The sequence below is a fragment of the Pteropus vampyrus genome, unplaced genomic scaffold, assembly GCF_000151845.1.
Source record: "Pteropus vampyrus isolate Shadow unplaced genomic scaffold, Pvam_2.0 Scaffold67, whole genome shotgun sequence".
In the NCBI taxonomy this organism is placed as follows: Eukaryota; Metazoa; Chordata; class Mammalia; order Chiroptera; family Pteropodidae; genus Pteropus; species Pteropus vampyrus.
In genome coordinates this window covers 4,676,387-4,695,537 of record NW_011888848.1, presented here as the reverse complement: position 1 = coordinate 4,695,537, position 19,151 = coordinate 4,676,387, and the positions used below count along the sequence as shown (strand labels likewise).

Genomic DNA, 19,151 nt, shown 5'->3' with positions numbered 1-19,151 from the left:
AAAAAAAAAAAAAAAAAAAAAAATTAGTCATGGATTTCTCCCCCTAAGATATGATACTTTATTCTGTATCCTAGAAAAACACTGTTTAAAAAATTTTTATACAACTGATTCTGCATGTTCCAACTACTCTGAGTACTCCGCCTTACAGTGCACCCCAAGACAAGTCAACTACACTAAGTATTTGGGAGGTATACCCTTCTGTACAGCTCGTTTGTAAGCAATGCAAGTGCATAACCACTACTCTAATATAGTGCTCAAAAGATTAATTGAAACTTTCATCACATCTTCCCCTCTTATAACAATACAACTGAAGGTAATTGCCAGATGCATCATAATCTTTTCGTCTTGTAAAACTTGGCATCAAGTCTCTACAGAAAGATGCATGGCAAAACACGCCACTGCTGTTGCTGCTTCTAGAAACAACTGGCAAAAAATATTTAAAGCTAAAATTTATTGCTCCAGATTTAACTCGCAGAACCATACTGTTGTGTACAAACTGTTAATCTCCATAGATGCTCAGACGTGATTGTCTCCTTGTGTCTAAACACACAAAATACAAGCGGCTATCTGTACAGTTTACAGTACTGAAACACATAGATTTGAAAATGAAGTATAGATATGTACTTTGCAAAGATACATGATTTTACAGCAGGGGTTTACCCAAACTTATTTTTTACAGCCACTTTCAAAATAGACAACAACTTCACTAGTATTAAGCTAAATTACATCAGAGAAAGAATCAGTGTATTGAAATAGAATGGCCAATTCCCCAAGCTCCCAAATAATTTTTATGTCTTTTTCTTTTCTTTTCTTCTCCTTTTTTTTTTTTTTGAGGAAACCCCTATACATAAAATGAAAATAATATCTGGATATTTTCTTCAGTGGTGGACTAAGCAGTTTCTTAAAACAAGACATTAGTTTGCCCTTCACTTCCAAATGCCTTGAAAAAGATATACTACTGCCTTAAAAGAACCATCGGAATGCTTCAGCGCTGGGAACAGGTGTTCTCTATAAAAAAAAAAGCAAGAAAACAAGTTAAGCTTTCTTTCACGCTGATATAAAATTAGATTTTTCTCCTTTATACTTCAGCAATATTTTTAGTCATCTATACACAACATAATGACTTGTATATTTCAACATTTAATAAAAAATAAATGTGATGTATCTTAGAATATTATAAAAATTAGAATAATTAATTAAATTCTAATTTAGTAAATAGAATGATTAAAATACATTAGTCTAAAAGAAAAAAAGAGGAACACAGCCTAGAATACAGATAGTAATCAGAATAAAAGGGAAGGTTCAAGCTATTAATCAATAGCAGGGAGATGAGCCAACAAGCGTACTTAACACCTGTATCTGCTACATACATATGCATCCTATGTAAGGCTGATGTTTATAATTCAGTAATTTCTTTATTCTGGAGAATTTCTTTTATGAAAGAACCACAATAAATATTACATCAACATTACTTCTATCACTTAACAACTACTAATGATAAACATTTCTGCATATACTCTAATCAGAACAAGGTTGACAAAATATATAACTATTTTAAAGTAAGTCTGCATTTCAACCAATTAATGCATATATATGAAATCAACTTACACCTAATTAATGATCCTCAATGGAACATAACTATCCTTTTGTATCATAAAATATACTATAGTTTTCCAAAGGAGTAATAACCTAGCACCAAAATATGAGCACTTCTTTTAACAAAAAGCTTTAGTTACTATGTTTTTTTTGTTAAACAGCAGTTAAGCATTGAATTTTTCTCTCTATATAAACATTACAGCAATTAAACGTGCCATTCCTTTTAAAAAACTGAGAATCACATGAGTACATACTGAAGATACATAAGAAACAAGCTAAGCATAAGTTTTCCTATAGGGGCAAATGAAAGAGAGTTGATTTTATTCCTTAGACCAGTTCAACAAGTCTGTATAGACTATAAGATGGCTGCTGAGGATAAATAAGTATACAAATTGGTATGTTGAATGTTACCAAAATATTACGTGAGTATAGTGCACACATGTGCGTGCACACACACACACACATGCACACCTTGTAAAGAGTGTTAACACTTGAATTTAGTATTTCAGAAAAAACAAAAATTCTACTATAAACACTCTTTAATAATTGGGGTTAACATATATATACTTTTTCACATAACATTTGGTTAACACAGTCCTACTATAGTAATGGCATCTAAAAATAAAAGTGCATTAATTGATTAAGACATCAATTGAAATTTAAATGAATAAAATAATTCTTCTGGAAAGCAGAGCTACTTTCACTATCTATGCTAAAAATTATTTCAAAATAATTGATCTCACAGTCAATACCATAAATTTTAAAATAATGTGTTCAGAACAAACTAATATTATCTGATCCAAGTTTGCATATATGTGCATACAAAAATATTTAACTTGTGAAGTATTCTCTAAAAGCCCAAACGAAAAGTTTCAATGTTCCCATAAAAATAGTTCCTATCTTATTATTATTTTACTCCTTACTCCTCATAGTTTCATCTGTTTTCTTCTCACAGCTCAGTATGCATACCTAGATCCCCATCATTTGCTTGGTTGGTGAGAAAAACTCCTTTACTGCTTCCTAAAGTTAACTTTTGAATGATAAATATAATAATTATATATGTTCATCACATTTATTTAATCATTATTAAAGGAACTATATGAAGAAACATAATATATTCATTATAATATTCATGCTTTACACACACACACACACAAACACACACACACACAAACATATAAGCAGTAAATGAAAACTTAGACGTTTATACCAGATGCTAACTTGCTGCCCGATGCCAACTAAGAATAAATTTTATATAAGTATGCATACTTATATAAATGTAGTCATTTTTAACAAGATATGTTAGATCTAAGCATATCCATGCAATTAGATTCACATATGAAAAATAAACAAGTGCATATATATTCATGTATATTCACATTTACATGTATAGTATATGACAGAGATGCCAACTTACTCTCAGATGCCAACTGGAAACAAGATTGTAAGTATATACTTATATAATTTTGTATCTTGATAAATATATGTTTACAAAGATAAACAGAAAAAAATATATGGAATACATTTTTTAAATGAGATGAACTCCTTATGTCTTAAATGCATTTTTAAATCTCATTCTGACTCTTTGCTCTTCCTGTGCCCCTTTCCACAACTTGATTTAATTTGCGAAATTTAGAAAAAGCAAGCTTTATAAAATGCCACCTGAGATCGAAGGTCATTGTTTTGAGGAAAAAAGATAAGCACTTCTCAATGCTTCTTAGAACAAAAATTATAATTAGATAATGCAAAAATGAAAAAAGCAAAAGGCTGGTTTTCTATATTAACGCAATCTGTCACAAAATAGCTCTGTGATGTGTACATACTACTGTGCATACCCTGAGACCAGTATGTACCTCCATGTATAAGGATATGGACAATCCACTGCTCCAAGGAAGAAAGAAGATAAGCAGGGAAGCATCTCTTAAAAGTGATTTCTCTCTTATATTAAGATCTTTGAGGTCAGAACCCTAAAAATGATTAGGAATCACCTAAAATGTGTGAGAAAAGAAGCACCGGCATATCAATTAGAACAAATTATCAAGGCAGTCACCAGAAATTTGAAGTGTATGTTCTCTAAAAGTTTTATTTCAGGGTTAAAAAAAGTAACGAAGTTCCTTAGTGTCTCACAGGCCAGACAAAACACACGCATATCCAAACTCCTGCCCAATTTTCACTGGGCTCACTGGAAATTTACTGTAGGGCTGAACTGAGTTCTTTCCAAAATGGATGAGACGACAGTTTTCATAGGTAAAATATTGGGTTCAATTACAGAATTTTGATTCAGTCTGTACTAATTTGGGGACATATCTTCTCTAATTTCGTCAACTAAATAGGGCATCTTTGTAAGATGACTTTTATTTTCAATGGTGCAGGAGTTCTGCCCACCAACGCGGGAGATTACACACCCTGACCAGCTAGCTACCTTTGGGTTATATCAATTCGAGAGTCCCAGCTGGGGAATCACACTCTTGATGAGATTACAGTGACTTTCTGGATCTCAGTGATGCTTGCAGGAAAATTGTTATCCTGAGTGACAGAAAAGCCAGATTCCCCAGGAAGAGAAGAGGGAGGGGTGGTAAAGAATAGAATTGAGTTGATCAGCATTGTTTAAGGCAGCCTTCACTACTTATGCGGGTGGAAACACTGACGAACAGCAGCCTTGCTCCCAGGAGGCCTGAGGAGAAACCTGCAGTCCCAGTTCTTCGAGTACTGCTTGTAAAGCTTGGTGTTCTGGAGAATTCATCTCTAGGTGAGCCAGATATGAAATGACCTTCGAGCTTAAAGGAATAGCTTCTGTTTCCCTCCTAAATAACTTTAAAAAGCCAGCATAGTTCTTTGAATGGAAGAATGATGTTTATCAAGTACCTTTTACATTTAATATGTATGTATGTATGTATGTATGTATGTATGTATGTATATATGTATGTATGTTATGGAAGGAATGTATTTCAGTTTGATTTTCATTAAATCAGCAATTAACAAATGATTAAGTAATATAAAATTAATAAGATTACCAAAAGCTGCCACCTTAAGAATTAAGCATAACGCTCTCTTTTCTGGTGCCTGCTAAACAGTCATGTGGATTATGGCATCTTGGGGCTGACCAGGCCTCCACATAGTCTTGTTGAAATAGATCAAGTCCAATAAAAACTCACTTCCTAAAAAACTGAAAATGGAGTGTCTATAATTCTGTACATATGGAGATATGTAGAACTGGCTATTTATACATCTTGATACAATATGTAAAATATAGCAGTATTCAGAATGCAATAAAACTAATCATTTTAATAGAACTAGATGGAGTTTCGAAGAACAAATTAAAAATAACTCAATGCTAAAATTTACTTCCGAATGCATGTTATAAATTGAGATAATAACGATGACCTCAGCAAATTCTGTAAAGTTAAATATTTTTTTCCAATAATTACTTTTAATCCAAAAATCTCAGTGATTTGCCTACAGAATTCTACTGTGAAACAAGATGGCTCTAATGCACTGATTTCCAAGTTGAAGTCAGTATCTTGGGGTACCATTATCCGTACACTAATCAAAAAACAATTTTCTCTGTTCCCACTTATTATTAACGAAACATAAGTCATCCAATCATTTTCTGATTCCCATATAATGATTCTTTTTGCAACCAAAAGCAAAGCAATTTTAAATCATAGTTAAGCAACATAGCCTCTTGTAAAGTCTTTAGAAATACTGTTTTCTGTGTGAGGGATCCCACTGTAAGTTTTTTAGACTCCTGGGCAACAAAGGCCTTGAAATTGGCAACTTCCACTCCATTTGATTAATTTCTTCACTCTAGAACTTGAAAACCTTAATGAACCACTGAATTTGCAATAGAAAGTATGTGAATAAATATGACAAAGGATAATAGTAGGTCTCATTGTTTGCCTTTAGATATTTGACTATATTTTGTTTTGACTTCATATGACACTTTCAACCTTTGGGGTGTTTCAGATGAAAAGGAAAAGAATTCTTGATGGTGGAAAAAAACTTTTTGTCCCATGATTTGATTCACAAAGAATGCTAAAATGTACAGGTTAATTTTTTACCGATGAAATTTCAAAACCTACTTGGATAAATGGAAAAATGTGTTATAAATAATATTATGAATGTGACTACACACACAGGCACATTAACACAACTCACTGGATAATTAGTTGGTCTAAAATGATACCTAGCAAATGTTACAGACTCCCCAGAATGTTTTCAGCAGAAATATGTTTCTGTCCTATTTATAAATAGTATATTTTAAAAATCATAGTCCAGCAACTATAATAGAATTATTAGCAAGTACAGGTATAAGATAGGTCGAATCAGTCTGAGAGAACTAATTTATGATAAATCATAATCTCACAGTCCAATAATTTCCTATTATAATTAAAAACTTTACATTTTAATAATATTACCTTAATTTAAAAATAGGTGGATTGATGTATGCACTGTTTCCACTTTTTAAGTTATATCTAACTTTCTCTTTCTGTCCTGCTGTAATATGTATGCATCATATGTTATATATATTTCAGATTAATTTTTCTCATAATTCAGATTTATTATATAAACTATATAAGACATTGGTATACTCACATCTGGTGTTGGCCATTATCCAGATGTAAACTAAAAACACCTATCAATATTACCACTAATTGGAATATCAGACCCTCTTTAAAAGGAGAAAAGCACGAAAGTAACTGGATAATTTTATGACTCAATTTTTTCGAGGTCTTAAATATGATTCTAAGGAGCAGTTTACTTTTTTGGTTTCCAAATTGACATTTGTGGCCAGGATTTTTCTGATTAATGGTAGAGAACTAGAGATGGTTTTTTCATTAGTATTGATCCTCTGAGGGCTCCTGCCACTCCTTCTCCTCTTCCTCTTCCTCTCCCACCTACACAAACACCACCACTCTCCCCATCACCATTGTGATGGCATGATTTTAGACTGTGATAACAAGACTTTAGAAGGTAAGATGATTTTCGTAAATAAAGATGAGTTTACACATTATGTTGTAAAGTTGCTAAGTCAAGTCAATATGATGGTAGAGTCAGTTAAGAAAACAATTGTCTAAAGGGGAATTTGCATGTGGGGTAGGAGTGGGTGGGTAGGAAGGAAAGTAACAGCTTGACATCATGATTCATGCTGGTCAAGAAGTGACCAGAAAAAGCATCCACTTTTGACCCTAGTATCTAATGTAACTACTTTATTTAGGTAACTCACTTGATTACTGCGATATATGATTATATTTCAATTAACTTTGGTAAAACACTTCGCACCACATCATTCCAACAAATTAGTAAATTTACTGCATTAGGAATAGGTAATTTAGTGATTAAAATGATCTTTGACATATAAAAATAAAAATAAATTACAATGGAATGGTACCAGCAGAAAGCAGAAAAATTTTCAATGATCTACAAATTAAAAGGGTGTCTTCAAAATATCATTTTACACAGCATTTTTAACCTTATGTGCAAGAGGGATTTGAAGGAAAATTAAAAGCAAAACTAAGAATATAAAGCAAAATTTAGGTTAATAAAATCTATAATATACTGTCAAGAATGGTTAAAATATTTAAAGTTCATTTTATTTATATACATATGTATCTCTTATAAATGTATATAAATATAGATGGTTATATTATAAATAAGTCTGAACACACACACACACACACAAACACACACATACTGCAAAGATAAAAGTGAAATAATTCTCTCTCTCCTCAGTTGGTCTACTAATTCTTGTTGAATACAATAATATCTTTAGGTGGGATCATTGCTAATAGGCCACTGGAAACAATCAGCATATTTTTCATGACCAGTTGTTGAACATTTTTGAAAATTCTGAACAATCAAAAACAGTGAACTTTCTTGTTCTTTTGTAGAAGAAATATTCATGTAAAATGTAAGAAAATGGGAGGTAACTTAAAAATATATTAAGAGGTGATTTTTATATCTACGAGAGCGATGATTTGGACAGCCTCTAACTTATATGCAAATAAAATACAATTGTTACACCTAACCTCTATAAAATCAATTCAAATTATGGTGCTTCTCTTTGATTATTATAGATCTGAGAATTTAATAAATATTCATTTTCTATTATATAAAAAGTAAAAATAAGTTTAATAGAATTTTTTCTCTTAAGCTAGGTTCTATAAAATTTTGGATGTAGTCATTAAACTTCATTTTGTTCAGAATTTTCTATGAAAAAATCCAACCATTGAGATAGATCCAGCCTAGAAACCAAAGCATGATTCATGTCCATGAATTACTTAGAAGAATTTAGAGAAAATTTCAAACATTTCAGTCAATTAGATGTTATCATCAAAATAATGTACTTGGTTAAAACAATATTTCTGAGAATATGTGGCTTTTGGAATATTTAAAAAAACTTTAATAACTTCTATTACCATCTGATTGAATACTCAATTCGCAATCACTCTTTTTGGTCTCTCTCAATTTTCTTTTTAAATAATAAAAGTAAAAGGTATACTGTCAGTAATTATTAGAATTTAATTTTATCATGTTAAACTTATATTCTACTTTGCTCTTTAGAAATATAATTTAGATAATCTCCCTCATTAAGGGGACATGCGCTCTTAAGCATTCTCTACTACTATGATACCAGCAAGCCCTCCAATATTTAGATTCAAATTTTTCCTCAGGGAATTTCCATAAACTAGTTTTTTGACAAGTATCATGTACTCCATCTTTGTCCAAAAAGTCTCATTTTCATATAGTTAACTAGCAAAGTAAATTAATAAGCCTTACTTTTTATCAGGCATAGGATTTATAAGATGAAGTAATTAATATTCTTTTGTAATTTTTCTATATGTACAATTCTGTGTTTTCCAGGGAGTTCTCCTTACAATTATTTAAAAATTGTACTAGTTTTGAACAACACGTTGTTTATAGATGTTAGGTGGCCTCTATCTCCCTAAATGCCATTATTAATTTTGAATACTGGCTTTCTCATCTTGGCCTATGTTTCTAATTGCAGCAAAAGAACTGCTCTTAAAAAATTAGAAGAAACTAGTTAGTTTTCCTGAAACTATTTTTCCACTACGGTAAATGGGGAAAAAATGCTAAGTGGGTCTAGTAGGTCTAAACCCAGACTCATGGAATCTTTCTAAAAATTTCTGAAAGACATTAACCATTAACCATTTCCACTAATTTATTATTTACACCAGAGTCAAGAAGATAACTTTGAACATGATGATCCTTTCTGCCAATAGGCTCCTTTCTGATTTCCCTTTAATCTGTAACACTACAATCTGCTTGCCTACCTTCTCTTTCTCCCTTCTTCCCTCTCTCTCTGTCTTTTCTTCCTCTACTTCTTTCTTTCAATATGGCCCTCTTATTCAGGTTAAACAAGAGTTTCCGGTATTCTGTAAAATGTGTTTGAAATAACAAATCATATTGTAGATTCTCAGTATGTTCAAATGTTCAAGGCAAGTATTCTCCTTTTCTCTTATTCCTTGAAAAATTCTGGAATACTAATAGAAAACTTAATCTGTCACCACATAACTGCATGAGGTAGCCAGGTAGAGATCATCGACAGCAGTTTGTATTTCTTATCTAGATCTGGGGAATAATTGAGCCAAGGATGAATCAAGAAATCCCAAGACTTTTAAATAGGTATGAGATGCTTCCAGAGTTTTCTAAAATTTCAATTCTATCATATTAAACGTGGCCATTTCTTAGACTGAGAATTAAGATTATAAGTGGGAAACTAAGTATCCTGGATGAAATAAGAAAGAGTTAAGAAATTACATGGGTATTTAAAAAAGGCAGTTAAGAATGAAGAAAAATTCAAGTTTCTTAAGCTAGGGTGTGTGTGTGTGTGTGTGCGCGTGTGTGTGTGTGTGTGTGTGTGTGTGTGTGTGTGTGTGTGTCCAGAGCACTTACTACAAGTCTTAGAAAATTACAGTCCCTACCTAAAGATTTGTTAAATTGAATTTATCAATGGTTTACCACATACTTAGTAATATACCATGTATTGATGAATATATAACATAGGTACAAATCCACCTAGGAGAAGTAAAGACACACTATTTATAGAAATACATTTAAATTTTACTCCTTATCTTGTTAACATTGGTCCCTTTACAAATATAATTTCTTTCCTAACTACAGACTTGTTAGATAGTGTTGTTGCTGTCACTAAACTATTGTTTTTCAAATGTTTTTGACTCCAACTAACAGAAATACATTTGACACAGCAGCCTAGTATATGCATACCCCTACATTTATGCTTACATACATAACTGAAACAGAAGTTTAACAATATGTACTCTTACTACATGTGATACACTCATATATTTTCTGTTCTACTCTATTTTACTCTATTTTCTAAAAATTCTAATGCTAAGCCAACATATTGGTTTCATGGACCACTAATGTGCTGTAACTTGGAGTTTGAAAAACACAGCTTCATGGTACACAAATAACACATTTATGTGAAGAGAATCACACAAGGAAAATCCAAAACCATTCTACTCCATAATGAATTTAACTCTCTATATAGCAGCCTTACATAGAAGATCCAATAATATTTCCTTTGGGGGAGAAAAAAAGCAAGTGTTCTTTATTTTGTTTTTCATGAATGAAAATTAGAACACACAAAGTATTTCATGTTTACTAGAAGATTCTACGTCTTCTCACTTGTCATCCATCTATGTACAACTGAGGATTTTATTTTTTTTCCTTATTCTTGACTTCATTAAAACCATCACTGATCTCATTTAACTTATAAACAAGAATATTTCCCACAGACAAACCTTTTCCCAACACATTTATTTTTCTGGCACTAATGACCATCACTTAGACTCATCATTTCCACATAATTAAATTTATATAGTCTGTTATTGTTTTAAAAATGTATTTTATCACTACACTATGTAAAATTTTGGAGAAAATCTATCTTCTCTGGAATTTGTCAGATTTGCTGAAATACACAGAAATGCCCATGACTCTTCCTGATCTTTAAACATATATCCCTTTCTCATCTCATTATACTTGATCTCTACTCTTTTGATACAATCAATCATCCAGGCTTTTTTTTTTTTTTTTTTTTTTAAGTCCTTGAGCAAGAAACAGCACACTCAGCACAGTTTTCCCCATAGTTTGACACTTTCTTCACTCTCTCAAGAATGTCTTTGGAAATATCAATTTAGATATTTAGATGCAGATGATGAGAACTAAATGGGATCCCATTTTTCCATTTGGGGGTATTCTCTTGGGGGTATTCTCTTTTAGTTACACTTTGTAACTATTACAGTAAATGTTTCAAAGGCATAAGTAAAAATAATAGCTATAACACAATCTGTTTTCCCTCCTCTCTAGATCAGCGGCCACTCCACTGAACTCGAGCCTCAGGTCTGACTCCCAAACCAAATGTACTATGTCAAACCATGAAAATCTTCCTTAATTTTATAGTTTCCATTTGCTGCAAAACTTTTATAACTGCTGAAGCAAAGCAGACATCCATATCCTGTCTTGACAAAGTTTCTTCTAAATACACATTGCATTGCTTCCTGGCTTGAATATTCCTTTCTTTTTTCGTTAATGCTGTCTTGGTTAGTATTCCAAATCTTTTAGGGCTTTTCACTATTTTCTCCCCGAATACCAAAAGCCTTTTCTATTATCGTTCACTAACTTTCTTTACTTCACAAGTACTCTTCTTATTTAAAGCAAAAAAAGAAAGCTCTGCATAGTCATAATGTATGTCTACCTGTTTTATACACCCCCTCCCCCACCGACACACACACCTATCTTCCAGGACAGAAGTAACTCTACAATATTCTGATATTTGTTAAATATGTTCTCCAATTAATAAGCATTTAACCAGTTATTCCTTACAATGATTTTCTTAAAGTCACTAATTCACTGTATCTGTTCAAATAAAGAAAATAGTAGCTAAAAATACTGAGTTAGTAAAGCGAAACACACAGACACACACACACGCACACACGCACACATGCACGCACAAACACGCACACGCACACACACTCTCTATTAAAAGATTAATTAATGGTGGTGGTGTGCCTTTGGTGAGGAAAGAGGAAGAGCACTAAATTATCTAAATTGGCTCACCACATTGACTGACTCCCCTAGGAAATTCGAGCAGTTTTCATTGGCATTTGACAGGTATAAGCACACAGAAACTTGTTTATTGGGTTTATCTCTTTGCAAGTGAAATCGAGCCAAATCTTTGGTGAACTGGATGATTAAAACAAATGTTCAGAAAACACAAGCTACAAAACAGTCTACCTGGGTTTTAATTTCTGAAAACTATAAGTAACCTGTTGGTGCACTGAATTATCTCTAAATATAACTGTCTTCTACTCTACTATCTATCGATGACTTTAAAATAGGAATGAGAAATTGTATAGCATCTTTCGGTGTACAAAGAATATTCACCTACGTACAATATTAAAAAGTTGTAAAGTAGTTTGATATTATCTCCTTATAGATGAGGAAATAAAGTCAGAGAAGTCATACTGATATAGTTAACATTGTTTCAGTGGTAAGTTACTTGATATCGGTGGCTCTTCCCACAATCTATCATCTAAATATGGCCATGTGGCCCAAATATAGTTTTTAATTATAAAAGAACTCAAAAGCCAAGAAATTAATAGTATATTTTCTAATTATAATTTGTATTTGGTTTGTATCAGCCAAAGAAATACACCTTTAGTATTGGTTTTTTGAAAAAGTATATTTTGCTTTGCCATTTTTTTTTAAAGTAAAGAAATGTAATGTTTAATAGATAGGTTAAAAATTAAGTAATAGTAAAACAAAAAAAATTTAACATGTTCCTCTCATATCTGACTATGGATTATTATGTTTTTAAAATAAATTAAGAGAAAACCCCGAAGTTTCACAGAGGAAAAAATATTTCTCATAATGTTTTAGAGTAGAAGTTAACAAGCCTGCTGGGATCCTTTTAGCCCCTGCAGAGCTAAGTCTTCAACATTATTAAATGGCTGTCGCATCTGAAGTATGGTGCAACATAACTCAATAAACAACAGAAAACATATGATGCTGAATGCAGGGAGGCTTTTCGATTACCCTGCAGAATAATTCAATTTCAGGACAGGTGTTTGCATGTGATAGAACAAGATATGACTGAAGGATAAAACCAGCCATGTACCCCTCCCTCAAGATTTTGAAACGCCAATGGATAATAGCATAATGCTAGATGAAAAAGTATGTTAAGAATGAGCAGAAGCACTGCAGCACAAGTGAAGGAACAAAATTATGCATGCACAAAATCTTCAAAATGTCCACTGATTATGAAAAAACCTTGCCTAAAAACAAGTTTTTGTAAAAAAAAGAATAGTATTTTCTAGAGTGCTCTACTTTCCCAGCCAAGATGACCTCACATTCTAATCAGTGACTGAAAATCACACTTATAAAAATGAAAGATTTTACCATTAACTTCGGGTTCACTTTTACTTTTCAAAAACTCGTTGAAAAATAAGAGGAAAGCTAAAAGAGAAGCAGTCATTTCTCCAATTTGTATATTACATGGGCCTTTTGCTAAATCTTGAATTTAACCTATTATTTTAATTAGATATATGATGAATACAGGAGTTTTAAAAAAAATATTCTGTATAATATGAGTAAAAATAAATGTCAGAAATGGAAGCAGATCTACTCTTATGAAATTTAATGGATAGTAGGACCTTTTGTTATGCTTAAAAAGTGAGTTGTTTTCTGGTAAAAGTGAACTACATATTCACATAATCTGACCAACTGAGGTTGAACAGTAAGTTCTGAACATCAACTACTTCAGAAGAAGTAGTTGCAACCTATTTCTGGGGAATACTCAAATAGCTTTATGTTTACTTTTCATTCCAGAAAGAATATTCTACTGTTGTGTGCAGGGTCATCCCAACATAGACCTTCAGTCTCCAAACTGGTAAACCAGAGCAAATATGGATGAAATGCCCATCGTTTTTGCATACCTTTCGATTTTTAGTCTTGACTATTTTTATTAAATTGTTTTGCATTTATCAGTCTGTAAGTTTAACTACACAAAACTCTTAACTCATCACCCAGGGAAACAGTTGGCTCAAACTAACCAAAATGTGCAGCAATATAGTAATTAATTCATTAAAAAGTTTAAAAACCAAGAACATTTTATTTCCCACATCACTAGACAGTTTCCTTTCTTATTTAAAATATTCAATTTTTTTTCCAGATTAAAGTCTAAAGTTTGTTGTTGATTTGTTCTGATCGACTTTGTATTTTGTTTCATGATGGTTGAATTTCAAACAAATATTCTTATAGGATAATTTACAAACAGATTTTAATTATTTTGATTTTATTATTTTTAATTGCCATCCAAAAGATTGCTTATAATTTACATGATAGCTGGATGGGTACCACTATCACTTAAACTTAGGAATTATTTAAAATGTATGGTTCTTTAAAAACAACTTTGATCGCCTTGTATTGAATCTGGTGATGGAAAAAGAGTCTCAGTGGATTTATATTACAGTCTGGTACCTTGGCTACAAATCTATTATGACTTTAGTTGTAGCTGAACTTTTCTGTCCTTTTTTCTTATCATTTATGAAATTAGTATCTTTTCCTGTGTTATTTCATTATATTTTAGTGTTAATATATTATCATTTTGTTTGAATTTATTGAAAAGTTCCTCTTTCCTTCTGATAGTAATATATTTGCATTTTGAAATTAAAACAAAAATTTATATTTTTATACTAGTATGTTTTTGATTCTTGAAACTAAAAACTGAAAATTCATTTTTAAATTATGATCTAAAACTAAAGATATAAACATTTATATTTTACCTATAATTTTTTAAAAAGTCATCAAACTTCAAAAACTATGACATGTTCAATTATTGATTGGTTCCATTATTTAACTACACAGACCTTGAGTTTGAGTGACACGCCTATTTTATGTATGGTCTACAAATGAATTTCCTCAGCAAGCATGTGCCATCTTTCTGCACAAATTGCAGACAGTGCTTTGTCCAAAATTTTACAATGGCCATTTGTGTGGTTGGGGCTCTTAGAACTTAACAGTATATATATAAAATGGGTCCCTCCTCCCCTAAAACACTCTTCTAAATTATCAAGTTTGGGGCAATATCTTGATGTTTTCCACTAAACCCCTTAGAAATTCAACCTAACCGGAAAATTACTGTTGGCCAAGTACATTCAAGAGATAAATTTGAGAGAGAGAGAGGGGAAAAAAAGAGAAAGGATGAAGTTGTCTTTATTCCTGACTTTCCAGTTGCTCAGTCTCTTCACTCTAATGTGTGTGTCCCTTTCAAGTCCCTCTGCTAGTACATGGAAAGCCTTGGTGGTGGCAGTGTGTTACTCACAGCAGAGAGCCAAGAGTGGGGGCAGGGAAATCTCCTGAGGCTCTGCTTACTAATGTAATTCCATAAATCAGCTAATGCGAGAGAAACCAGATCTGTGTGGTCTCTAATGCTGTCCCACAGAGATCAATCATGTCACCTGAACAATGTTCAAGGCCTAAGAGGCTGGGGTTGCCCACCGGACAATTTTATCCCTTGAGCCTATAGCAGGTTGGGATATTTTAAAAAGTTAGATCTTAGAAGCAGAAATATAATGGCAGTGAATATGAAGATTGAAGGATTACCTTTGTATGAGACAAAGTGCTATTATGTAACTTATTATCATAATATATAATCACATATATCTGAAAATACCTGGGAATTTAATATCCATCATTTAGGATACAAGTTTTTAAGATAAGTTTTGTCACATAAGGGGCAAATTAGTGACAACTTTTAAATATAGTAATTGCCTAAATGGAAGTGTTATATGCAAATATACAGTGCATGATATCAGAAAAATTAGTTTTATGTTGTTACCATAAGAAATATTACTAAGAGGGTTATTTTATAAAAATATTTCTAAGCCATTATGAGACTAAGCAGCAACTGTGGAAATAAGTAAAGCAGTTTTAAAAGTAATGCTAGATGGGAAGCTTTAAAAAAACGTGGGCAAGAATCCCAACACATCCATGTGAGTGTGTCTTAATTTTAGTTTATTCATCCTGAAAATCTGATTATGCTTCCAATCTTTGGGGTGATAATAAGTCAAAGAGAAGAAGGGCACATGATGTTTGAAGTGATAAATAAGAATATTAGTAGTTATGATCCAGATATTAATTGGTGACCATAATTTAAAGTTAAGAAATAATAGCTACTAAACTTACCCCTGAAATCCACAGGTATATCCATAATAAATCCCCAAATCACTACCCTCAGCTAAGGCATCCATCCAGTCTCTAAAACATCTCCGCAGATGATGATAACTTACAGGAACCAAATTAGAGAGGAAAGCAGGTCAGCAGGGGGACTTTTCACCAACCCACAACCACTGCTCTAGCTTTGGTTCAGTCATGTAAACCCTGTCACTCTGACAGGCGACCAGCTGGTTTCCTACAACCATAACTGTGTGGTTACACATGTGCTTAAGGCAGTCATGCCACCATTGCCTTTTTTTAATGACCTAGATAGAATCTTACTCAATTACAAAAAAAAAACCAACCAGGCACACACACACACACACACACACACACACACACACACACACACACACACTTCTTTTTCTTTTTGCCAAAAAGCATTCCACTAATAATCTTAGCCTTAAACTGCAATCCATTCTCTGGTAGAAAGGGTATGTAGTTAGAAATATATCTCCACAGAGCTCTACAAATAGAGAAATTTGTTTCTCTACAATTCACACCCCACCTTCTGAAGAGCCTCAGAACTATTGTGTACATGGATTTTAAAAAGAAAAAAAAAAAAGCAATACATGGAATCAGATGTGACCAAAATGCCTAAAGAATGTAAACATCACAAGTTTGTGGGGAAACTATCAAAAGGAAGAAAAAAGGAAATTCATGAAATTTGCTTAGACTGATAAATCATCACAGAAACTTGTGCAGAATACCTATTGGTACATTAAGCACCTTTAGAGTGGTCATTTACTATGTAAATCAGAATAATTCCATGGTCCTATCTACTACACACCCTAAATTAGGATGCAGGTAGTGCTATGGGTCTAGCTAAAGACAAGGCCTACCAGTAACACCAAATCTATAACTCTAGATACTACAGTTCGAGAGGAAAAATAAAAGCCACGTAGTCCTTATCAACTGGGTATTAATAGGAAATTTCAGTATAAACTGAATTTTAATTTCCTATGGGCCTTAGAGAACCAGAGAAGTTACAATAAATTAATCCAGAAAAGAGACTTCAAAATATAAGAATTTTTGCAACTTAAGAAAATACATGGACTTGCATTTATAATTGCTATTATCTTTGCTTAAATAGAGTTGCCAAAGGAAATATAGTAACCCCTCATCCCCCGGAGTAAAGTCAAACTTTTGACAAAGAGATGAGCTCTTTTATAATGGGGAATAAATGAAATATTTGGATGAAATTGATCACAATAGATAATGCTATTAATATATACTGATATTTTAGATACCAAAGCGCTGTTTTAATTTATATTAACAAAACATCTGTATCTTATTTGTGTTCACACCTGCAACAAAGATCTTTAACTCTTCTCTTTCATTCTTTGAAAGAACAGTCCTTCATGGAGAAAACTCCTTTAAGCAGAGCTCACATATTTTTATAGAATGTGCAGGTGCCCCTCTGATAACTTGTGAGAGACACTCTCACCCTACAATCCAGCCCAAAGAATACTCCCAAATGCCTAATCCACCACCACCAGCACCAATGTTCTCAAGTACATATGAACATCTGGCCATCTACTCTGTAAATTTTATCAAGGTGCTAAATATGATCACTCGTCCATATTTCTTTGCTCAAAATACCACCATAAACACCTGTGATTTTCCATTTTCTCCTTTTTTGTTTTGACCAGGTTACCATGTGAAATTTCCACTGAATACATCGATCTCTGTATTGAAGAAAATTAAAAATCTAATTTAACAATTACTTTAATGAGAATCTCTAGATTGTTTTAAGAACATATAGGAAAAAGAAACTATTATTGACCAAATAGGGTATCAACCAAAACTGTGCTTGGTGTATAGAACAATTTTGTAACCACAAAATGGTTACTTTATTAAATACAGAGTCTAAAGCACATTTTTTTTTTTTTTTGGTAACTGAGTTTTAGAAATCATGTTTCTGAAACTATGTAAAAATAGTGTTTAAATAAAATTACCATTACCTGACCTAAATGAACTAATTGTATCCCTTCATTCTAAGTCAACATCTTAAAAATTTCAGTTGGTGTTTGGCTTTCTATATTGTTTTTACTTTCTCAAAAAAAAAAAAAAAACAAACATTTTGTCATAGTGAGAAGAAAAACTATTCTAGAAGGGGCAGAACATCCCCTTTGAACCCACGTATTTCAGCTTCAATGATTCGTGTTCACTGATTCGTGTGTGTGTGTGTGTGTGTGTGTGTGTGTGTATGTTTTAATGGGAACATAGGCTTGTGCCACAAACTGAGTCCTCACTGTTATAATTGGGCCACTGGTGAGTCTCTCTTGGCCAATAAATGTATATACAGAATGTGATGTGTCCAATTCTTTGGGCAGAGATGCTTTTAAAAATAATACGAGAGAGGAGGCATCTGAAACCACCAAGGGAAATTTTTGACCATATTAAATGTGAAACTTCTGATTTTTCAAACCAATTACATTAGTTTTCCCACAGAGATAAAAAGGAGGAGCGCCCTCCGCATGTGGAGGGCGGAACCCAGGAAGTGCGGCTGGGGAGGGTGGTGCAGAGGCCATGCTCTCGACACACCACCTGCAACGGTGCCTTACAACCCAAATGAAGCTTCAGGAAAGGGGCACTGAATCTTGAAGCCAGACAGGAAGCCCTGAAGGGAAGAGGAGAGGGGAGTGAGAAGGGAGGGGAGGGAGACTGGGAAACAAGAAATCATCTCCTCTGACCTCTAGCGAAGTGCCAGGTTTTTTCTTTAGCTCTTCACATTTTCTAAATTTGCAGATCTGGTGTCCCGTTTTGCGGTTCCTGCAACTGCTGCAGACGCCACAGTTGATGAGCCTCTTGCAGGGCACGCAGACCCCACACCTTTTCCTCTTCTTCTTGGCCGGGTTGGCTCCGCCAGCTCCCCCTGAGGAGGACGAGGAGGAGGAGGAGTGATTCTGCGGGCAGTCTGCCAGATTGGCAATTTGAAACGCACTGTCTGTGACGGCTGCTGAGGCTGCTGCGGGGGAGTGAAGGGCTGTCATGACGATGACCCCTGGAGGTAATGAGATGCCCCCTAAAGCCGGGATAGCGGAAAAAGTCCCCACGCGCTCGGGGAGATTCATTATCTCTGCTTCAGCAGCGCCGCATTTGAGCTTGTTCATGCATTCCCCCGCCAAAGGTCTGCAGTGTTCAGGGGATAAGGTGGAGAGGAAATTAGTATTTGCCATTTGCAGCGACGGCTCTGGCGCGCAGCCAGCCTTCCCCAGCCGCTGGGAGTCGTTCCGGTGGTGCATGCTGGTCCTGCCGCCGCCGCCGCCGCCGCCACCGCCGCCGCCGCC

At 33.6% G+C, this 19,151-nt stretch overlaps 1 protein-coding gene across 1 annotated transcript in view; it reads right to left on the bottom strand.

Annotated features, from left to right (window-relative positions):
• Positions 1–765: 765 nt before the first annotated feature.
• CXXC4 (CXXC finger protein 4) overlaps positions 766–19,151 on the bottom strand; it is an 18,916-nt gene continuing 530 nt past the window's right edge. Inside the window, exons 2-3 of the mRNA XM_011361531.1 lie at positions 18,555–19,150; positions 766–1,008 (exon numbers count right to left, since the gene is read on the bottom strand). Coding sequence (XP_011359833.1) covers positions 964–1,008; positions 18,555–19,150 — 641 coding nt within the window. The 3' untranslated portion in view covers positions 766–963. The remainder of the gene's footprint in view (positions 1,009–18,554; position 19,151) is intronic.